General features: G+C 41.0%; 4 protein-coding genes across 6 annotated transcripts; 2 read left to right on the plus strand and 2 right to left on the minus strand.

Moving 5' to 3' along the window:
* Nucleotides 1-2,975: 2,975 nt before the first annotated feature.
* On the minus strand, nucleotides 2,976-6,586 carry smim13 (small integral membrane protein 13). Its single transcript, XM_061760177.1, has 2 exons — nucleotides 6,120-6,586; nucleotides 2,976-4,729 (listed from the first exon to the last, which is right to left on the minus strand). Exons 1-2 carry the CDS (start codon nucleotides 6,289-6,291, stop codon nucleotides 4,539-4,541), a joined length of 363 nt encoding a protein of 120 aa, XP_061616161.1. The 5' UTR covers nucleotides 6,292-6,586; the 3' UTR covers nucleotides 2,976-4,538.
* Nucleotides 6,587-7,010: 424 nt separating this feature from the next.
* zc3h12ab (zinc finger CCCH-type containing 12Ab) lies at nucleotides 7,011-14,339 on the minus strand. The gene is given in 7 exon segments (XM_061760176.1): nucleotides 7,011-8,674; nucleotides 8,676-9,040; nucleotides 9,248-9,354; nucleotides 9,744-9,978; nucleotides 10,636-10,775; nucleotides 13,479-13,979; nucleotides 14,291-14,339. Coding segments are annotated over 6 exon segments (1,536 nt in total). The 5' UTR covers nucleotides 13,847-13,979; nucleotides 14,291-14,339; the 3' UTR covers nucleotides 7,011-8,353.
* Nucleotides 14,340-15,813: 1,474 nt separating this feature from the next.
* Nucleotides 15,814-19,802, plus strand: oscp1a (organic solute carrier partner 1a). 3 transcript variants are annotated; one of them, XM_061760873.1, is made up of 11 exons: nucleotides 15,814-16,147; nucleotides 16,312-16,341; nucleotides 16,843-16,997; nucleotides 17,196-17,363; nucleotides 17,481-17,561; nucleotides 17,647-17,750; nucleotides 17,826-17,954; nucleotides 18,048-18,096; nucleotides 18,869-19,014; nucleotides 19,090-19,147; nucleotides 19,213-19,802. In XM_061760873.1, the coding sequence occupies exons 1-11, from the start codon at nucleotides 16,036-16,038 to the stop codon at nucleotides 19,333-19,335; spliced, it is 1,155 nt and encodes a 384-aa protein (XP_061616857.1). In that variant the 5' UTR covers nucleotides 15,814-16,035; the 3' UTR covers nucleotides 19,336-19,802. The 3 variants fall into 3 exon arrangements, with proteins under 3 accessions (XP_061616857.1, XP_061616858.1, XP_061616856.1); XM_061760872.1 differs by having other exon boundaries at nucleotides 15,815-16,147; nucleotides 16,306-16,341; XM_061760874.1 differs by lacking the exon at nucleotides 16,312-16,341.
* Nucleotides 19,803-19,942: 140 nt separating this feature from the next.
* lsm10 (LSM10, U7 small nuclear RNA associated) lies at nucleotides 19,943-22,454 on the plus strand. The gene is made up of 2 exons (XM_061760875.1): nucleotides 19,943-20,145; nucleotides 21,631-22,454. The coding sequence occupies exons 1-2, from the start codon at nucleotides 20,140-20,142 to the stop codon at nucleotides 22,042-22,044; spliced, it is 420 nt and encodes a 139-aa protein (XP_061616859.1). The 5' UTR covers nucleotides 19,943-20,139; the 3' UTR covers nucleotides 22,045-22,454.
* Nucleotides 22,455-23,526: the final 1,072 nt, after the last annotated feature.

A 23,526-nucleotide genomic window follows, 5' to 3' on the forward strand; every position in this document is an offset into this window, starting at 1 on the left:
AGCCGATTAATTTGGTCATAAAAATGTCATCTGAGACGCAACATAGACAAACATGAAGACAGAAAAACATCAAGACCACCCTCCTGTCCCTCATCACTACATTTATCTGCTGCAACTTAATTTTATGTGGAATATTTGACAGAAGTGCCAATTGTAACACTTTCAAAATGAGAAGATGCGGTTGCGGAGCCGAAACAGCAAAGAAAAACAAGCAATTGAAGACAACAGCCTTGGTTAATACGTCACAGTAAGCCACATCGTGCCCCATTGCGGCTGACAGCAATATCGGAGGTGACGCTGGAGCGCAGCATAGCATCAGCTCAGATTGGACGGTAAATGGGTATCATTGCAGAGTCGCAGCCTTTTTTGTCCATTATCAAATATTTGATATTCAGCTTCTCAGTAGAATATGGTAAAGTCAACAATCCATACGTCAATCTATTCAGTTGGGTCACAGGTGAGCTGCAGCCCATCCCAGCTGACTTTGGGCAAGGGGCAAGGTGCCCCTATACAACTGGTCACCAGCCAATAGCCGTGCGCCAGCACGCCCAGCTTGTCGCAGACCGGTCTGCCAAATTGGCAAACAAGGGCGGCGAGCCTTGCACTTGCAGGAAAATCAAGATACGCCAGTTTTGGTGCTCTGCCAGCGACTACGAAAATAGAGCCCATAGAGAAAAGAAAGATTCCCACCTTTGGACAATTTAGATTTCAATGAACTTAATGCAGGCACGGTGGACGACTGGTTAGAGTGTCTGCCTCACAGTTCTGAGGAGCAGGGTTCAGTCCCCGGCCCCACCTGTGTGGAGTTTGCATGTTCTCCCTGTGCCTGCGTGGGTTTTCTCCAGGCACTCCGGTTTCCTCCAACATCCCCAAAACATGCATGGTAGGTTGATTGAAGACTCTAAATTGCCCGTAGGTGTGAATGTGAGTGCGAATGGTTGTTTGTTTGTATGTGCCCTGCGATTGGCTGGCAACCAGTTCAGGGTGTACCCCGCCTCCTGCCCGATGACAGCTGGGATAGGCTCCAGCACGCCCGCGACCCGAGTGAGGGGAAGCGGCTCAGAAGATGGATGGGTGGATGGATGAACTTAATGCATGTTTTGAGATGTGGAGGAAGTACTCAGAGAAACCCACACAAGCACGGGCAGAATACACAAAAGTGATTCGTACCTGGAAACTCTCGACTGTGAGGCAGAGGTGCGAACCACTACTAAGATGTGCGGCCCTAGCTCTAGTACTACTAGACTTTGGTTTTTGGAAAGCTTGAAAAAATACAAAACTGAACATACTGTATTAACAGTGAGATCGACAACTATAGGTTGACCTAAATTTGTAATTTTGCATTCAGTGGGGGAGTTATTGACTAGAGAAAGCCCCATGGGGTCATGTCAGTGCCGGGTGAATCAATTGAGTTATTTTAGTCCTGGCAGTTCAGAATCAATCCACACCACAGACCTGGCTCTCTCTGTTGTAGCGCAGTTACACAACTCGGCAAGGTGCTGCAAAAACAGCGAGCCGAGGCTGCATATCGCTTGATCCCGATTGTCGGCTGCAGCCGTGAGACGGTCTCGACACACTGTAGAGAGATAGCAAACAGGTGTTAGGTTGTGGAGATGGAAATTTGCAGTGAGGGTGGAAAAATGATGAGTGAATCGTCAGCTGCTCATCTTTTCTGCTAGCAGGCACTCTGAAAGAGTGGAGGGCCACCGCAGAGCGTGCAGCAGAAGCAGAATGTGAACAGACAGAGGCAGAGAAAAGCACTGGAGAGTGGATGTCATTTCCGTGGTTTACCACAATCATTTCCTGTAAAGTATTTGCAGAATCTGAAATTACAGCTTCTCAAAGCGTAGAGGAGCTGTCTTTGCTTAAAAGGGGGGGCAGCTGCAGGTCTCAGACCACGCAGCCAAATCTGAAGTGGAGGAAGGAGGCTGCATCGCACAGAATAGAACTACAAGTGGATGTTGTATCAAAGAGGTTTCTCGCAGGATGCACACAATTATGAAGTTAATATGGTCAGAAACAGACCATTAAAAATGCATTCAAAGATTTTGCTCTACCTTTAATAGACGCATATTGAAACATTTTGGTGGCAACTTACGATGTAGAGAAGTTCAGAAATGTCCCACCGTGCAATGAGCCGAGGCACATTATTTTACATTGGGAAAAAATTCTCCCAACAAAAACGCTTGCGACGTAGCCTATAGTGACGGAACAATTAAACGTTCTTCCCCTAGTTGGCAGAATTACATACATAACTAACCTGATTATCCACTTCTTATGACATTTTTGTTTGGTGTTGTGCTTCGAAATTATTTTTTATTTAAAATATGTGCCTTGGCTCAATAAAGGTTGGTAAACAACGCACAAGAGCGAGTCAAACCTGGACCAAGTGGCAAAAGAGAATTAACCAAGGTTTTTTTTTATATATATGTGCTGCTGCCACCTGGTGTCCATTATGCGAAATGCAGATGAAAGGACGTCAACCTCCAACGAAAACACGTCCAACTTTCCTCAATGAATATAAAACATGAAAAAAAAGCATAGCGTCAGATAGTCCATACCATGTTTCCTCAAATAGTGGGCAGGGGTGTCTGTTAAACACTTTTATCCATTAAAGGTAAGGAATTTAGCAAGCGGACATATTTTAATACTGCATATTTGAAAAATCATTTGCTCACAAATATGTAAAATACACATTTTCCAACAAACCTTAACAGTATATAGTACTTTTTTTTTGCAGAACGCTCCCCTCTGCATACAGCAGCACTTTCTTGATGAACTTCACTCCAAGCATCAGCTTTACAGATGCCATGTTTTCAGATCCTGTCTAGCGGTTACTACTGTGACAAATTGGTGTTCGCAAGTTAAAGTAACTTGTAGCGTGTCATTTTGACCTAATGGGGAAAATATGAGGCATTTACTTGAGAAACTGTTTTGTTTGTTTGTTTTAAGGCTGGTAAGAAACAAACAAACAATTGAATTTAAAGGATTTTAATATAAAAAAACAGCTGAGGACACAGAGCTTCCATTTGAGCAGAGGACTAAATTCAACATGTTTGGTTTGCAGCAGCTGTGCCACAGAAATGATAATCATCATTAATCAAAAGGTGCAAGATACAGATTATACAATTAACCTGGAGGGAAAGTGGATGACAAATATCGACAAGGCCTTGCTCGGCGTTGATTTAGCCTCGTTGCAGAAGAACAAAAAGGGGATAATGAGAAAACAAAAACTGTGGACACCATCTAGACAAGACACTGGTGCGGGGAGAACGTCCAGGGAAAGGGAGACAGGTTTGGACGCCACACGGGCAGCCTTTCCGCAGCAGGGAGCGTCCATTTGGCGCCCCGGGATGTCAGCTTGTGTCGTGTGTAGCAGCATCAAAACACCACACAACTTAACACCGTCAGTTCCTTGTAAACACCTTTTGGGTGTGCATCGTGTGTGTGTGTTTGCTTTTTTTTGTTTTTTTTTTAAAGATATATAAGCCGTTTTAACCTGGAAATGAAGCTCCATTACATGTCATCCACTGGGTCAGTCGATCACAGGGAAGACGATGTTCCTGTCATTGCACTTCAAGTCCACAGGTAGTGTGCTTACTAAAAATATACACTCCATGGCTACACACTAGGGGGCCCATGAGAAAGTGTGGTTGTACCTAATAAAGTGGCTGGTGAGTATGGCAAGCTGTTTTGAGAATTGATTTGCTATCCGACTATTGCACTGAATTGTCCATGTACGCTTACGTGCTTTGTAGACTGTGCACCAAGAGGGAATAAACCTCGGGACGTCTTTCATTTATTGTTTCATGTTTTGTTTGATCTTATGTGAAGCTCTTTTGTCGCAGCTGCAGCTGTTTTTTTAAAGCACTCTTATCAATAGTTGTCCTCACTAACAAGACAATTCAGCGCACTAGTAGAACGACAGTCTTACTCGTGACATTTTTGTTCCCCACTACTGCATGACCGTTCTGCGCACTAGTAAAATGACTAGGGCGCACTAATAGAAGTACTACATCTGCAGTCACTAACATGGTGCCCCCAAGGACCACATAAGTAGCCCTCGGACCTGTTGCAAAAACAGCTCAGCAGTGATGGGACATTGTGATTTCCTAGGAATGTTGTAGAAGTGAACTTTTGAAAATGTCAATAATTGCAGAGATCTATAGAAATGAAGTGCTGTATATTGACAGTTATCAGTCATTCTAATAATGCACATAAATCTCATACGAAAAGTAGTGGGGGGAAAACATCACTAGTAAGGCATAGTTGTTCAACTAGAGCTCTTAGTTGCGTTACTATTGAGGACAAAAATGTCGTACATGGACAATTCAGGAAGTACTGGTAGGATAGTGAATTAATGTTCAAATGGTTTGCCATAGGTGAGTGTATCTACAGAAGATGATTGACATCTAGAAATGGATGGCGCTGCAAATGGCTTTTGCCCCCAAGAGGCGAGGAGATCAGAGTTGGTCTCCTACTGAGTTGTCAGTCAGGAAATGTCCTTGTTTAGTGTAAGGTGCACGGTCAGTGGTGATCTACGAGGTGCTCTGCGGGAAGGAAACTCTTTGGCGTGCAGTCCTGGGACGGTTGCGTGTGGCGACGTTAGCGGCGCCATCGCTCTCGCTTTCGGACGGTTGCGCTTGCGCCCGCGGGGCGGCCGTGTCCCCGACGAGCTCGCGCAGAAACTTGAACTTGGACAAGAAGAGCTGCCAGACCACATACCAACCTGAGTCGGAGACAGAAAACACTGCGATGTGAAAGCGAGACTTGCGCGCGCTCGTGTTTCATACATACAGCTTACACAACGCAGAATAAACAATTTTGATTCAGCAGTTTTCACCACAACAAAACTTTAGAAATACAGGATGTCTACAAAACCACTCCTCGATTTCAAACAGATATAACATGTAGTTAACTTAATTGTAATATTATTTCAGTTAGTAACTACAGTTGCAGGGTTCCCGTTTCATGAGGAATTACATTAACAGGGAGTCCCAAAAAAATACTGATGGCATTTGAATGAAAGTTCAAATGCAAGTACTTTTACTTACTTAAAAAAAAAGTGGTATCTGTGCATCGCTAATTAGTACTTTCCTATTAGCCATGTCATTACATTTTTGACTCTGTGACATATACAGGCCTACTCATATTTTCTAAATACATATAATGCAAATGACTCTTTACCTTCACTTCAGTTGTCACTTCATCATCGATTTACCTCCGCCACTGCCAAAAGGAAGTGGACGGACCTCTCTCTCTCTGCATCATCTTGTATTGTAATTGTATTGAAATTGTATAAAAAATGACTTTGCTACCTTTCACCAAACTGGGATCCTGGACCAAGCCATCCAGCACCTAAATAACTTCACAAGCATCTATAGTTAAGTCCTTACAGGCCGCCTGTAAGGACTTGACTATCATCTAGATTTGTACCATGTCATAAAGAGTGTCAACATAAGGTTGACAGTGTCATTATTGTTAAATATACACACACACACACACACACACACACACACAACTACAACAGAAGCCATATCATTGTAAGCATCTTAATTATTACTACTTGTATTACATGTGTGGAGGCTGGAAAAACTGTCACACATCACAGGTGGAAACTTCTCATCGTAAGCATCCAGCAATCTGCTTGGACGTCTAGTAAGTGTGCTATGATCTTCCAAGACACTGTACCACTGTTGACATACTATACAACCTATCACAATTGTGTCAACTGTTTATCCTTTTGAATAATGTCAATTTTTTAACTATTGTAAGGATAGACAGATAAACAGTAAGTATCTGTACATTTAAATTCGGAATATTAAAAAAAAGAATAAAATAAATAGCATCATTATGATTCCTTATCTATGTGCATTGACGCACTTATAAGGTTTTACAGGGATTCATGCATGGTTCATGGTAGTGTCACATTAGTTTGTCTACTAACTGATGAACCAGCACGAGATAAAAATAGATTCTTGGGCGACATCGAAACTTGTAAGTGACTTCTAATCGAAACTGTCGTCTAAATGTTCATTAACAATGACGCACATTGGCCTTACTGTCAACCAGCGGGTTATGTAAGCCGAACATGAAGATTGTCGTCCTTCCAAACTTACCGCACAACATGAAGATAAGAACACAAAGTAGCGTGGCCACAATGACCAGCAATGTAAGCCCCACACTTTGCCACATCTCAGCTGGATACTTGATCTGGCGACGAGGGTGGGGGTAGCAGCTTATTTTCCAATGGAGGGGCGGGGGGGATGTAAAAGAACAAGAAATCAACATACAGCAGCGAGGTTAGCTGCCCCGACAGCTCCCTCACGCCGCTAGCCGAGACGAGTGAGAGAGAAAAACAAAATTGCGGCGCATCCCAAACTCACTGTAGCCTGCTAGCATGCGGCTACCTCAATTAGCTACCTGTTTGACAAACGCAAAATACAGCCGCCTTCAAACCCAAAAGAAGCCGTAAAAGCTAGCACTTAGTAGCCAGGCCCAGCATGTTCGGGACGACCGTATTTGAGCTACATAACTGCAGAATGTCTTCCTCTGGCGAGCTCTTTAATGACAGTTGACTGACACTGCGGCTGCGCATAGCCGAATTGACTTCTGGGTAATGTAGTTACTCATTTCAAAACAGTTTCGAGTACCAGAATCCTGTTTGGTGAGTGGAAGCAGTGCGCATCAGCTAGCAACAATGGATAATGATTTTGAATCAGTTGAATTTGGTTAAGTTCCGTTTTATTGAACAGGTCATGAATATTTAGTTAGAAACGTTCAGAAGATGAATCCCATTGCATTTATGGGTGGTAGTTATGTTTAATTAGCATGAAGATTATAAAGGAGTCCTTGGAAAAGTTTTTCCCCCTGTAAAGAGTCCCTGGACCCAAGACGTTTGGGACTTTATACACTGTTTTATATGTGGACTATATACACAACACAAACTGCGTACTGAAACTCAAACGTTATGTCTTACATGGATTCAAAGCAATTCAGTCATTACAGTGTTGCACGTGATTCATTTATTTTACAAATATTTATACCTACTTTGGTGTTGCCACTGCAGCTTCACCTTACATGTTGTTCCTTAACCGTCCAGCAGGCGGAGACATTAACGAGCGCCTCAAATCATCTGATTAGAGGTCATATTATATACAGTAGACTGTGCAGTATTTTGTGCAATTCTTCTCAAGCAACCATGATAACGCAACTGTGGTAATGTAACTACAAAATAGTATCCGTCCCTCTGGGATTATTTAAGTATCATAAAGTCATTGCCATCAAAACTAAAATGTTACAACTTGTCTTGAAATTATCTTCCACTATAATTGTAGTTATTTGTTCCACATACACAGAAAATATTAGAACAATAGAAAGACTTGCTTCGGTCATTCTGTCTGACAACAGGAACAGAATTTTTCACTTGTGCACACATGCAGGACCGAAGAACCTCCTTGCATGCAGTATTTGCATATTGTGCAGCAGTGCATGCACCACCATTTTCATGCTCAAAACATAATTTTTGGAATACATCAGGTGAGCTAAAGATATTGTGCAACTTGGGGTCAAGTCTGACACAATTGGGCAGGGCATTTGACACTTGTTCCATTTGTAATAGCTTGTATTTTGCAGTGCCGGCAATTGCAACAGAGTCATTGATATTTTACATAGCTGTTATGGTGAACAGCATTATTATGTGCACCCCTTGCTAACAGTAATAGACAATATTGTTATAGATTGCTACTCATTAATTAAACGTAAGTTTTTTTTTTTTGTCATTTCAATGTGTAAGTCAGTATCGTTATGTGTCTCGCTTCATGATTTGAGGCAAGAACTTCACAATGAAAATTGGTCCACACTATACCACCTGACCTGAATTAAAAATATATATATGCTCTTATTTTATTTATTATATACATACTATTTGCAAATACAAAACTAATACAGTCAGATTGATATGGAACAACTGCTAAAAGCAGAATGTGTATTTCATAAACTAGAACTGCACTCGACTATATCAATTCCACAATTACGTTGAGTTCATTACTGCGACACTGTCAGATACTGTAGATCAAGATACAATTTGTATCAACTATACTGTTGTCCCATTCACTACGGAAACATGTAGTTTACTGTAACATACAGTAAAGCCCCGCCTATTTGCGGTACGGCATTCGCAAATTCACCTACTGTGTACTGTTTTTGTGCTCAGGCCAAAGCAATAAGGTATCATGCCAAGGAACTACATTGAAGTGAATTGAGTTGTTTCATTTAGACACAAGTAATCTTTTGCTGCCATCTTGTGGCATTTTGGTGCCGAGGTTGCTGTGTTGAAGTGAGTTGAGGAGTTTTATCTCATCTTATTGTCACTCTGCATCTTGACGATCTCCGCAGCCAACATCTCAGGGTCCACCAGGTGTGGAAACATGTCCATGACTGCGTCCACCAAGTTGGTTCTGAAAACAGCGAGGAGCTTTGTACGTGCGACCTTTCTCTCCTCCCCGTAGATTTCGTAAGAGGGCAAGTCCATAGGCATCATGTCGGCACTGACATGACGCACTGGCCTGATGCTGTGATGGAGATGCTGGTCTTGAAAAGTTCTCCAAGAGGCGCATGGTGCACTCCTAGGATGGGAATTCAGCATGGAATGGAAGCTGCAAGATGTTGGCTCTGTATTGGACATGAGCCTCCACTGATTGACTTTCTATAGAACCTATGCCAGAATCTAGCTGTTTATGAGAGCCATGATCAGAGGAGCCCAGACTGCTCTTCTCCTTTTTAGATGAGGACTTCTGCCTCGAGCAGTGAGTGAGTTTGTCTTTCTTCAAGGAGCTTTTATGATGTCCCAGAGTCAATTTGCTTGCCACATCTACGAATAAGTGCCTTTGGCCATTTACTGGACTTTGGACAGATGATTTGGGAGCAGTGGAGGGGAGCTTCGCGTTCTCTCGAAGTTCATCGGCAAGCAAGCAATTGGGCTGCTTGGCTCGCTCGGGGTGGAGGAATTTACATTTGAGTCCAAAGGTACATTTCTTTCCTGTTAAATGAACAGAGTGGAATGTTGGTTTAAAAACATGTACAAACGTATCTGAGTAGACCATTGCCATTACCAGACTTTGATAATGTTGTGACTTTCTTAGCTTACGGTAATTTTATGACAGACAGTCTCGCAGCTCAAAGATGGTAGAGACTGTACGGTATATGGAAATAAAATAGAATTAAATGACATTTTAACTTTCCTCACCATAAGGGCATGGTTTCTGAGGTTTTTTTGGAGTCTTTGGAAGCCACCGCAGGAAGTTTTCCAGGTTTGGACCGTGTCGGCCAAGTGGATCATCAGGAACCATGAACCTGCATTGAGGAACAATTACTGTGATCATTACCAACAATAATGCATTTTAATTTAAGGCGCTTTTCAAGATAATCAAGGTTAAATGATAACATAATACCTAGTATATAGTATAGTTCTGTAAAGAGGAAATAAATGACTACAACAACAATTTTTATATTGTAATAAGACTATGGGCCTGATTTACTAAGATCTCAGCTAGCAAGTGCTATAATTGCGTGTTGCCTATTTCGCAACATGGAAGGGGAAAAGTACATGTGTGTAATGCAGTGCAGTTATTCATTCGATTGTGCAACGTGCAGGTGTACCTAATGAAATGCGTGGAGTGTATTTTAACATTACTTTTGCCGACTCGAATGATACGCCCATCTTAATGTGCGTAAGAACTCACTTGTCGTTCACAAAGGAGTACATGAGCAGCCTCTCGTTGATGCAATCCTTCCACTCCGGCCTGTCGACCTGCAGGTCACGGTACATGTCGTTGGACACGATGACGCCGCCAGTCTCGAAGGCCAGCTGAACGATGAACAGGTCGTCGTTGCAAACCACCCGCTTGTGCCCCACGCGACGTGACGGTGTGAACGTTAGATACTTCTTCTTTTCAAGATCTAATAGAATTTTCTGATCTGCATACCAAATGTAGTGAGTTAACATAAACATGAACCTGTTAAATCCACTTTGAAGCACCCTATCAGTCATACAGTCTCTTTCAACAATACGATTATTTGTCGAACCTCATTATATAATTTGAAGTCAGGAACCATATACACTGTAGATGTTGACATTGATGTGATCTAACTATTTACTAGTTACTGTTGTTCTTTACTTTTGTCAGAATAACAAAGAAAAATCTAAGCATATGTGACCCTCTCTAATGGTGTAAAATTTGCAAAAATGATAATGTGTTATTTTTTGACATATTTTATTTTCACACCCTCACAAGCTCTTGCAGTGCATTCATCATAGAGTCAGGTTTCGGCAAAACGTTGTTCCAATACAACAATCAACAACTGCAGAACAATGCAGCTCTTGTTTTGTCCCACATGCGCATGAGCCAACATTAATTTGGCAACAAGGTGCAACAAACAATTAAAATGCCTTCACAATCAAATATCCTGCCAAGTTTCTGTTAAGAATTATTAGCACCGGAGCAAATATGCTCTAATATTGCTGTCTGAATCATTTTGTTACACTGTGATGAAATGTTGGCTTTACCCCAGCACTGAGTTAAGAGTGATGTACAAGTAGGTAGCAATAAACAAAAAGGTCTGTCGTCATCTTACCTGAGATTGGGACATCGGGTCTCGGCTGCTCTTTCCTCCAAGAGGGAACAAACACGGTGATGGTGGTGTGGCCTCTGTTTAAGAAGAAGTCCACGGCCAACTGGATTCCCATACAAGAGAAAACTTCCTTGTTCCCATGGCTGATTAGATAGAAATATGGTTAAAACTATGATTAGAAAAGACTATATATAGATATTTTACGATTCTAATTTTAAACGGCAGCAAAATTAGTGGCCACTCATGAAAACTGGTCGCTGAACCCCGCAAAGTGTGCGACCGTTGAGTCTTGTTCAGCCTCGTGGCGGCAGAGTGATATTTTGGACTGGAATTACAGGGAGTGCGATGGTAAATCCACGTAGGATGCCTAAAGTACCTAAAAAAAAATGACCCCGGCAAACTATGTAGAGTTTCTAACTGACCAATACCTCTCCATCCATCCATCCATCCATCCATTTACTGAGCCGCTTCCCCTCACTAGGGTCGCGGGCGTGCTGGAGCCTATCCCAGCTGTCATCGGGCAGGAGGCGGGGTACACCCTGAACTGGTTGCCAGCCAATCGCAGGGCACATACAAACAAACAACCATTCACACTCACATTCACACCTACGGGCAATTTAGAGTCTTCAATCAACCTACCATGCATGTTTTGGGGATGTTGGAGGAAACCGGAGTGCCTGGAGAAAACCCACGCAGGCACAGGGAGAACATGCAAACTCCACACAGGTGGGGCCGGGGACTGAACCCTGCTCCTCAGAACTGTGAGGCAGACGCTCTAACCAGTCGTTCCACCGTGCCGCCACCAATACCTCTCCTGGTATAAAAAGAAGAACCATGGCTTCTTCAGTAAGATAATCTTAATGCAAAAGAATACACCACCCCATTGAAGCTTTAACTGCTACAGGCATTAAGGGAGAAAAACTCATTGTGTGGCCACCATCAACCCCTGACTTCAACCCTATGGAGAACCTGTGGAGAATCCCTGAAAGGAAGATCTGTGAGGGTGGACAGCAATATGGGAGGCAATTCTTTCCTCTTTCAATGCGATACTGGCAATTACATGGACTTACAAATCCAAAGGATGACAACGTTGTTAAGTTGTGAAGGTGAAATTGTATATTTTTTTTCACAAAAATACACATAACAACGATGGGTTTTTCTTTGGTGGAAGGCTGGAACAAATTAATGACTTTTACATTCATTTCAATGGGAAAAGAGTATTTCATATGCAAGTGTTTTGAGTTACAAGTATAGTCACGGAAGGAATTCAACTTGTACCTCAAAGCACCACTGTATTTGGGTTTAATGCAGGATCATTTATGGTTGTTGGATCTTACTTCAGCAGAACGTCTGGCATGATGAACTATAGACAACTGTGTCTGGATCATACTTTTTTGGAAATGTCAGCACAAAAGGCAGACAGTAAAATGCAGTTAGGCCGGTTCCTGGTAAATCTGTGCTCTCGATTTGCATATTGAAGCTTCTAGTGCCTTACCTGCACAGACATGCCTGACACACACCCATGCTTGTACATCCACTTAATGGGTTTGAAAAAAAACACACCACTGTTCACATTCCTCAAGTGTTGCAGAGTATATGCAAAACATCAGTGAACTCTAATGACTGTAGTGAAGCACACAAATGGTATAGCTTTCAAGATTGCAAAAGGCAAGAGATTGCAACGGCTCAATATTATATATTTTTTATGATCATGAGTTAACATATCACGTAGGGGGTCAACACCCGACTTAAGTACGTTCCCTTATAATCACATACTGTACATTTTTTCCCATTGGTCTGAATGTTACCACTCTATTATGTAACCTAATTGCTTTGAACTTTGTTTTTGATGAACTTGTTATAAACTAATGTTACACAAGTAAATGAAACCTTTTAAACACTTTAAATGTTTATTCATTAACGATTGTATTTACATGCATGTTTTTATATGAAATGTATTCCCCAAGAAGAAGCACTACTAATTAAACTACCAAAAGGAAATAGTTTGGTTGTGTGTTTTTTTATTTTTTTATTGCCCTAATTTCAACAAATGGTGAAAACACTGCATTTTGAATTAGAATTCATTGGTTAGTCATTTTAGCATCACTCAACAACAACGTACGCTACATCACAACTGACAGTTACACATCACATACATGACCACAAAAGGTTGGCATGTGAAGTGCATGTGAAAAATACAGTTCGCTGTCCCTTTCGAATAATCAGAGAGAATGAAAACTACAATTTATTTTGTATTAAATGTTTTCTTTTTTACTACATTAAACAAAATATTTGGAATTTCAATTAAAAGCCTTTTTTGGGGGGCTGAAACTCAGTACTTCTATAATTCAAGTAAGATTTATAATGTTTGCATGCATTGGTTTGAAATCAGCTAACATTAACTTTCATATAGAGGTTACTAATAAGATGAATCATACATATCTTAAGAAGATATTTATATCCCTAAATGACAAAGATTGCATCATGAAGCTGAAACTGGTTTGTTTCCTTAATATTTATGTGGCAACACGCAGGTCATTCGCTCACAAAACTTAAAAAGGTATATTCAATGTACAGTGAATAATAAAGCAGTAGGAGTACCACTTGATAGAAGCATTATTGCATGATTGACTGGAATAATTTCCCATTCTGAGAGAAAGTCTGCATTATTTCCTTTTTAATTCATAGTTTTTAAATTTAACAAAAGCACAACTTTCTGTCCCAAGATGACAGCTATTATATACATTTTATATAATACATGTATGACTAGTGTAAATTACCACTAGAAGGCAGCTACATTGAAAGAATGCTTGACATTTTGGCATTCAAAATAAATCTGTTCTCACCTCATGGCTACATTACTCCCATCGACAACAACGGGCCTCAGAGCGTCTTCATCATCGCTGTCCTCCTCTTTGCTTTGAGAAGCAAGCGGCAACCTCACGGCAAGCTCTGTGGACTGCATGTCACTTTTGGTAACCAGCACCGACTCGGTGGTCACGGACCCCTGCTCGGCCATGTGGGCTCTCAACCGAACCAGCTCTCCGAGAACTTTATTTCTGTCTGTGTTGGGGCCGTACTTCTTGAGCACAGCTGTGACCTGCGCCGTGGAGTATCCCAGCTTGTGGAAGAAGTCCAGCTCGGCCTCAAGGTGCTGGGGGGTCAGAGAGGGGTGAGGCGTGCCTGGACAAGGTGTACACCCAGCGGGCTCCATCGTGTCACAGACAGGACGAGACGTGAAGATCCATCTAGTAGAACTGCTCTCTGACTATTGGGGAGTGGAGTCCACGGATGTGTAATTTAAACGTTCATCCTCTCTTCCTGGTTGCAGCCTGTTCATGTTCCACCTGTTTAAAATCATAGCAGAACACTTATTTCCAATACAAGTACATTTAACATGGTTAACTCATGAACTCCTGTTGCTTTAATTGTATCTTTTTAATTACAAAATAGAGAACACCATTTCATTGCGATTTCAATTATTGTGCTTTTCTAGTATTTTCAAAGACGTGGCAAAACATACTAAAACAAACTTCTTTATCATGTTTATTTTGAATCTTTATAAAAACAATACAAGATAAACAATCACTGTACTTAGAAAAATGTATTGTACACAGTAATTTATAGAAATTTTTTAAAAAAAGAACAAACTTTTTACCAAGTCAAACTCCATGATTCTGTGCCAGTGAAGACGAAAGTGATTCCACTGCTTTGCTTCCGGATGAAAGGATGATGAAGGAAAGGCTATAAAAAACAAAAACAAAAACAGTTTTTTTGTTTTGTTTTGTTTTGTTTTTTAATGCGGCTTCCGTAGGCCAAACTTGTTACTGCGGTCAAACCAGCCAAACACAGCCGCCCCTAAATTGTTTATTTTAGACATTACGGACAACATTTCCTGAATTTTTGAGGTAAATTGGTCGTCTTACACATTGGTTACACTTACGGTTGGCCAGGTCCCTTGTGACGTGACTGTGTTCCGCCATGACGGCTCATATAGCCTGTCACTTCCAATCTAATTTTGTGAATTTTTATCAACTATACAGTATGTACACACACACACAAGCTTTCCATTCTTTTGAAAATAGTTTAAAGATTAAGAAAGCTATGAAGGTTTGGAACGCAGATTCAACCAAAAAGTTCACAGGTAAAATCTCGCCCCCCAAATTGAATTTACCATAAAATTGGTGCCATTTCACCTGTTTTAAAGAATCAGAATTTTCTTATTATCTCTTACTCTTACTTAAAGAGTATGAGTTAGAAAAGAATATGAGGACAATTATTATTAAGATATATGGTGTAGTTTATTTGTATGTATTTCTAATGTATTTGTAGTAGTAAATTGGTCGGCACCTGAGATACATTTCATAACACAAGGTGGCAGTAATGCACTTTATGTTTTGTTGCAAACCGCAAAAACATGACAGGACAACATTTCAATGATGTTTTTTCCCGATAACTGCTGGTTATTGAAATAATCTATTTAAATATATTTCTTCTTTCAATTTTACATCAAGGATACAAAAAGGCCCGTCATCAAATAAACACCCATACATGACTTTTTGACCTGAGTTATGAAATAAATGAACTTTTCCACAATACTCAGATTCATTGAGATGCATTTTTATACACAAATATTGAAGGATGTGATTAAAGGCAAGAATAAATTAAGAGAAAAGTGATGAATAAAAAAAAAATACATTGTCTATCAAATATTTCCCAAAAAGTTTTCAATGACTTATTTTTTTCAACCATGATGCTAAATAAGATAATTTTCCATAAACAACAAAGCTGGGTTTGGAGCAAATCCCCATCTTCTGATAAATGTTGTATTTTTCCAAAGAAGTTGGAAGTTACCAAGAAGAAATGTCTTTATTCATCTCGATGGTGTCCAAATGAATACAAATGTTCTTTTCCTGCAGTCGATGAGTAGTTCTGCGTGTCAACCCAAAATATCTTCAAAACAAATGAAGAGTGATAAAAAAAAAGAGGATTTCATTCCATAATTGGTAAAAGAGTATTCATTTTCAACTTGTAATCTTTTTCTCATATATATTTGCTGAATCTATTTGGTGCATGAGCCCTCTTTAATTTTACCGATGAGACAATACCAGCCATCCACAATATCTTCCCATCAAAATTTCTCCCAACAGGCTCATTGCGTCGCATTAGGCCACATCCAGGATATGTCGTCATTGTGCACCGGCCAGTGAGCTGGAGCGTGACCGTGGCTGATCCTTATCCTGACCACCTGTTGCATCTTAGTGTTTTCTGCAGAGGCATGCTCAGATAAGAGCATGGGAACAATCCGCAACCCGCTGCAGAAAACATGCCCTTACAAAAAATGTAATCACAACTCTAACTTTCAAGAAGTTGAATTGTCTCTCGACAGACTGATTTTCCAGGATGTCAATGAAAACTCTCCCCCTGGTTTTCATTAACCTTGGAGGGGAGATGCTTTACATACTGGACCATCGCCTGCAAGCTCACAGCACTTCTGAGGGCAAGTCTGAAAAAGGTAAGTTGAAAACTTGCTTCTACCAGTCGTTCCAGTCATGTTGCTGTCATACAGTCTGCAAAACATTTTAAATATAAACATTTGTTTGTATTTTGTAATGTTTAACAATTGTTTCCTGTCTTTGTTTGGTTTTTTTTGTTTGTTTGGTTTTTTGAAAGCTGCAGAAGTGTGGTCTGAAAATGACAGAAAAAGAGGTACAGGCAATATGCTAAAGCAGGTGTTCACTAATCTTAGGTTGGGAGTCTGTAAAATTATTAAGTGCATACCTGCAGGTGGGCATGGAGTTCACCAGAGCTTCACAGATTGCCAATGGAATCCTGTTACACTCCATGTCGATATCACAGCGCTGGTGGATGTTGCTCCATGCCCAAGAAGGTTAAGGCAGTGCTGGCAAATAATGGTGGCTGCAAAAAATACAATATTGCTGTTTTGAGCACAATTTGAACATTTTCAGCTAGGGGTGTATTCACTTTTGTTGCCGTTGGTTTAGACATTAATGGCTGTGTGTTGAGTTATTTTGAGGGAAGAGTAAATTTTCACTGTTGTACATACTGTACACGAACTACAGTGTAGCTAAGTGTCATTTTTTCAGTGTTGTACCATTATTTACAAAAATGTGACACGTGAAATCCCTTTTGTGACATACGGTACTATATAGGATCAACCACTGTGTTTCTGTCCCTTCCCGTTGACAGTGATGAATGACATTGTCGGGACCATGTTCAGTAAAGCCTTCATGGATGAACTTTTGAAACCTCAGCTGCTGTATTCACACAGGACAATGAAAGTCGTACTAACTCGCTTGGCGCACGTCTCGATCATGAAGCTGAAGACGGTCAGCATGGAGAAGGTAACAATCACATAGGAAACCGTCCTCGGTATGGAACACCAATGTAAGCTACTGTTACAATGATGAACATATTATTCAATGAATACCTCTCTGACAGTGCCAATCAAAACTGATCATGAGAACAAATGAGCAACATAAAATTGGCAAAATCGTGCACATTTCCTAGGTTTAACGTATGTTTTGTCTGTTTTCAAACAGCTCTACGAGCTGATGATCATGGCCTTCAAGTATCAAGTCTTCCACTGTCCTCGCCCTAAGGACCTGCTGCTCATCTCATACAATCATATCGACACCATCAGGGAATTTGTGAAAGACACTCCTGCCCTTGTGAACAAAGTGGATGAAACTCATAGGAAGATCATTGAGGTAGACCTGAGCCAGTCTGTACAGAATTCAGTGAACCCCCCGTTATAAAGATATGTTCACAATAGCTGAAAACCCACAACCTATTGAGACCTTATAAAAAAATTATTTTAATTGTAGGTATACTCGTCTATGACTTCGGGTGAATTCCAGCTTCTCCGACAAACCCTGCTCACATTCTTGCAGGACATGCACATCCGTGTGAGTTCCTTGCTATCTAAGTGAACACTGATATCAGCTGAAATAAAAACACTGCGTCATTTCTCCACTGTGCTTTCTCATTCAGGTGTCCATTTTCCTCCAAAACCAAATCCAGAATCCCAACGGGCGTTTCGCCCTGTCAACCTCAGGCCCAGTGCCTCATGGAATGGATGTTCCTGGGATCATTCGGTGAGAACGGATTGTTTTACGGAAGAATTTGGACAGTTTATCCGAAATGACCGTCATTTCTGTCGTGTCTTTCAGGATATTTGACAATAAGGGACGACAAATGCAGCAGAGCCGGTTCTCCTCGGGTGGGAGTTACACCCTCCCCATAAAAGATGCTTCATTTGGCCTACATGGAGACAGAGTCATCAAACTGGGCGTGAACATGTCTGCACCTAATACCATGTTTGATTAAAATGTTTACATTACACCACATGTGTGGATAACACTCTTGTTTTGCTGTGTTTCTTCCAAATAAAGGTACAGTGTAAATTTGGGAGGGGAATCATCCAAAGTTCACTCAGTGAAGGTAATGTAACAGTAAAACTCTACACACGTTATGTCATCTTCAGTGCATCAGGTATGTCAAATGTTATAACCGTGAAACCATATCAATGTAACGGTAACGGTAACGGTATGCCAAAAATTACAATTCAGTACGTACCTTGGTGTTAGGTTCACAGTTCAGTTTACATTGGGTATAGCAAGGGAACAAAATGCAAAATAAACTGCTGACACTGAAGATGAAACAGCTTAAATCTTCTCTGTTTACGAATATACAACATCAACAGTGGAAATTATTATGCTATTATACCAATGGCATTTGTTGTTACTGAAGCGCTTGGGAGAGGCTGTTAAAATATTTTTTTTTAATAATGTGTTTTAATTTCGTGCTGCAGTGATATTCACGATTGCCTGATTCTGTATTATTAGTTAACAAGTTTGTCTTAGAGCCAAACCATATCGCAAGTCATGATGCCCGCTACAGAAGCTGAGCTGCACTGTGCTTGTTCACAGAAAATGCGTGTGTCTAGAGTCCAAAGTAGTTACATGAACGTTCTGTGTGGGAACCCTAATAATCATCCCATCCTACTATAGAACATAATTGCTCCTGCCTTTGATAAATATTATTTGTATGGCTAGTTTTGGATAAATAAAAAAAAAGTCAAGGAAAAATTGTGGCAAGCTTTCATACAGGGAGGGCCAGATCTGCCCCATGGGCCTTAAATTTGACACCTGTGTGCAACATATTGCTCTTTCGACACATCTTTCTGCTCTAAGTTTTTATCTCCATGCCACAGACAGAAACCGCTCCCAACCTTCTGGCTAAAGAAGAGCTCAATCTACTGGCCCGTCTGATGGGCACTGTTGAGATTGAGAACGTGTCCGCTTCTCAAATTGGCTTTCAGGTCAACCTGTTTAATTCAGCCCAAGAGGAGGATGAGGGGTACGTGTTTTATTTCTTATCGGTCATTTTTACCATGATGTGGGTGTTTAATTTGTAACTTATTTTGTTCAATAGAGGAGCTTCAGGTGGAGCTGAGGAGTCATTTGGAGTGATAAATATACAAGCCCTGCAGGTAAACGTGCACGTCCATCGCGTCTTTCTGGAACTGCGCCGTGACTGAAATGTTTTATATTTCAGGATGAACATTCAGCAACACAGCTGGCTCAAATCGCCGGCCTTTTTGCAGAACAAGAGGAGATGCCAGATGATGTGAACAGTAACAAAGGAGATGACCTGCTGGCCATGATGGATGACCTCTGACCCTTGTGACATGTTAATATTCAAATCCTGTCTCCAAACCATTTTCCACTCTCCTGGAGCGTCCATCCATCCATCCATCCATTTTCTGAGCCGCTTCTCCTCACTAGGGTCGAGGGCGTGCTGGAGCCTATCCCAGCTATCATCGGGCAGAAGGCGGAGTACACCCTGAACTGGTTGCCAGCCAATCGCAGGGCACATAGAAACAGACAACCACTCGCACTCACATTCACACCTACGGGCAATTTAGAGTTGTCAATTAACCTACCATGCATGTTTTTGGGATGTGGGAGGAAACCGGAGTGCCTGGAGAAAACCCACGCAGGCACGGGGAGAACATGCAAACTCCACACAGGCGGGCCCAGGGATTGAACCCCAGACCTCAGAACTGTGAGGCAGACACTCTAACCAGTCGTTCCACCGTACCGCCCTCCTCGAGCGTATCTCATCTAAATAAAATTTTAAACACATTATTTAAAGAAAGTTTGAATTCATTTATTGCCGTTTTTGACACACTTAATCAAATGTTTATTGACGATTATTGCTCTTTTGTATGACCTCTTTTAGAAAAATAATAGCCATAAAAAGCATTTCTTTTACAACAGAACCTAAGTGCAGTACAGTCGCGCGAGCCCCTGAAGGTCTGTCAGTAGCCTGCAGGTGGCAGTGTTGTGTTACTTGATCGGAAGTATGTGACGTATATCAACGTCATCACGTCACGTTTTCTGTATCCGGAAGTGTTTGGCATTCTCCCGCGAAGGCGTTTTTTTGTGTGCGTATTTTTCAAATGGATTAAAGCGCAAGCTAATGCAGGTAAATGTTGCATATTGTACATACATCGACAAGAAGTTTTTAATGTTTCTAGCTGTCGCTGTATAGTTTAAATATGAGTCACTGCTAGCCCATGTACAAAAATGGTTTATTGACATGGTAACGAAGATAAAGTTAGTAAACTGGAAGTATATTTCACCAGAAAACCAGCAGCATTCACCTTTATTTGTACCGCTTGTTCCAATCTGAAATAGGTGTTACGTATTTGTGTCTTACTAGTAAACATGCCCACACAGGGAAAGACCTCGTCAATAGAAATTCAGCTAAAATTCCCCCCTATGTACTCTGTACATATGCTACTCACAGAAAAAGTTAGGGATTTTGGGTTTTCAGATTCAATTTCAGAATAAGCCTAATATTTACAAAAATAAAAATAAAAAATACTTAGCTCTCCCAGTACCGCTATCATGACCGTGTCGTGAGTGTCGTAGGTCTGAGTGTTCATCAAACACGAGACAGTTTTTTTTCCCCATTAAAAAGTATATTTTTAATTATTATAAGCCATTGCAACATTATGCAGTTTGAACATTAACACTGTGCTCAAATATAGAAAAAAAAAGTGCTAATATGATTCATTTCAACTGTATTGCACATCAGTTAAATATATATTGTACCGAAATAAAAGTTTATAAACAAACTGTTCTTAAAGACTAAATGCAAATGTACTGTACTAAAATGTTAAATTCAACTGAACTGTATAGGCAGTGACTACTTCATGTACCACATCCCACTAGTGGTACAAGTACCACACTTTAAGAAACACTGCACTATAACCTTTACAGGTGAACTTAATTCCATCCATCCATCCATTTTCTGTGTCGCTTCTCCTCACTATCATCAGCCAATCGCAGGGCACGCATAAACAAACAACCACTTGCATTCACATTCACACCTACGGGCAATTTAGAGTTGTCAATTAACCTACCATGCATGTTTTTGGGATGTGGGAGGTAACCGGAGTGCCCGGAGAAAACCCACGCAGGCACGGGTAGAACATGCAAACTCCACACAGGCGGGTCCGGGGATTCAATCCCGGACCTCAGAACTGTGAGGCAGATGCTCTCACCAGTCGACCACCATGCCGTGTCAATGTTTCAGTATTTTTTTGCACATCTTGCTGTTTTCTAACAAACAGTTGAATAGCAAAATTCCTGACAGGTGTTTGACCACGAGGTGTACACCCTGGACTGGTCACCACCCAATATTAGAATTTAGCGTGTAAATGTAGAGCCGTGCTTCAGATCGTGTTAAGATCTGTAGGCCCACCACTGCTAACCACTATGCCCACAGTGCTGCCCATGTTTGAAACAACCTCAGTTGAATGAGTACTAAAGCTGTACAAAAGCTCCGACTATGCCATTGCTGGTTACATTTGCAATGCAACTTCACTTGTTTGGCTCAAGAAGTGTTTACACATCTCACTGCTATTAAATTAAAGAGCGCAGCTAACATTGAGGCTTCTTGCAGGAGGCCATGGAATCAGAGAGGACTGAGGGCCCGCTGTTAAGCCAAGCAGAGAGTTTCAACTCCATCCGGGAGCGCACCATCGCAGAGAACAGCATGGTGGTGCTGCTGCAGGGCCTGCGGGGGGAGGTGACCACGGTGGACCTGAGGAACGAGAGCACGGCACGGGGTCGGGTGGTCAACGTGGACGCGTTCATGAACGTACGCCTGGAGGAGGTCCTTTACCGTGACCGCAAGGGGCGCCTCACTCGGCTGCAGGACCTCTTCATCACGGGCAGAAATATCCGCTACGTTCACATCCCCGACCACATGGACATCATGAAGACTATACACGGTCAACTGGCGAAGATCCGCCGTGTCCGCAACTTCGGCAAAGAGGGAGGAGGCAGAAAGGAGTTTGCCAAAAAAACTAACTGATTAAACTCTGTCCCAACAACATGGAGATATGAAACAATTATTCTTTTTTTAAACATGTGAGCTAGTATATCACGTATTGATTTCAGAGTTAAGTCACTGATGGTGTAGTGGTACACTCGCCTGACTTTGGTGCGGGCAGCGTGGGTTCAGTTCCCACTCAGTGACGGTGCGAATGTGAGTGCGAATGGTCTTCCGTGTCTATATGTGCCCTGCGACTGACTGGCGACCAGTTCAGGGCGTAGTCTGCCTTTCGCCCGAAGTCAGCTGGGATCGGCTCCAGTGCCCCGTGACCCTAACCAGGATAAGCAGGGTTGAAAATGGATGGACTGGATGCATTTCAGAGTTGGACTAGTTTATTTCTTGTTTCGCCTTTGTTAAAATGTTGAGAATAAAGCCTTACTAATAATGGAGCCCAATCTTTTTGTTTTACTCAAATGACTGATTTTCTTTCCATCTTAAATGAGCTCATGGATAACAAATGATTCCCGTTTAGTTTAAAAGTCTAGAAAAATCCATTTTAAAAATACTGTATTTCTTACTATACTGTATAATTTTTAATTTACAAGGTAGTGAATATAAAAAGCTTAAACACCTCTATTCAAATGGCAGGTTTTTGCGCTATAAAAAAAATTAAACCAAGATAAATCATTTCAAACCTTTCAAACTCCATTTATTTTTAAAAAAAAATATTTTCTCAAGTGGAAATAAAAAATAAATAACTGAGATATTGGAGTTTTGCAAGTATGCATGCACACTTGCACAGCTTCGTAGAACTTACAACATTCAAACTGTGGAAAATGGAAGTTAGCACACACCTGCCACCATTTAAAGTGCCCAAATACAGTTTAAATGTTCTAGTAGGCTTTTCCTGATATTTTTTGTGCTTTTTAGTTCAACCTTGGTTTCAAAAATCTTTAAAACACACTTGAAATCACCCCAAAATAGGTCAGGAAAACCCGAGTAGAACATCTGAACTTTATTTGGGGTTTAATCACAGGCTCTTTACATAGTGGCAGGTATGCGCTGACTTCCATTTAACATGAGTTTGAATGTGATTGGTAACTCCGAACACTGGCACATCCCCAATTTTAACAGTATTGTGTACACGTGCAAACATATATCTCAGTTGTTTATTTTTGCTTCACCTGTCATAATATTTTTTTTTCAATTGACTTCTACAGGTTATAAGTCACTTTAATGGTGGAAAAGGTTTAAAATGATTTGTCATCTAATTTTTTTATATCACAAAAACCTGGCCTTTGAACAGGGGTGTGTAGACTTTTTATATCCACTGTACATTTAATATATTGACCCAGCACTGACACAAGGGGCTAAAAGGGGGTAGGAATCTAATTTACACTCTTTTTTAAATTCTCATTATATCTATTTTTCTATATATCCTTTAATATCTATATATGTGTGTGTGTGAGAAATAGTGAATTATTGTAGTAGTTGCATTAAACATTGACTAATAGGCCCTTG

Source organism: Phyllopteryx taeniolatus, chromosome 21 (genome assembly GCF_024500385.1).
Source record: "Phyllopteryx taeniolatus isolate TA_2022b chromosome 21, UOR_Ptae_1.2, whole genome shotgun sequence".
Classification (NCBI taxonomy): domain Eukaryota; kingdom Metazoa; phylum Chordata; class Actinopteri; order Syngnathiformes; family Syngnathidae; genus Phyllopteryx; species Phyllopteryx taeniolatus.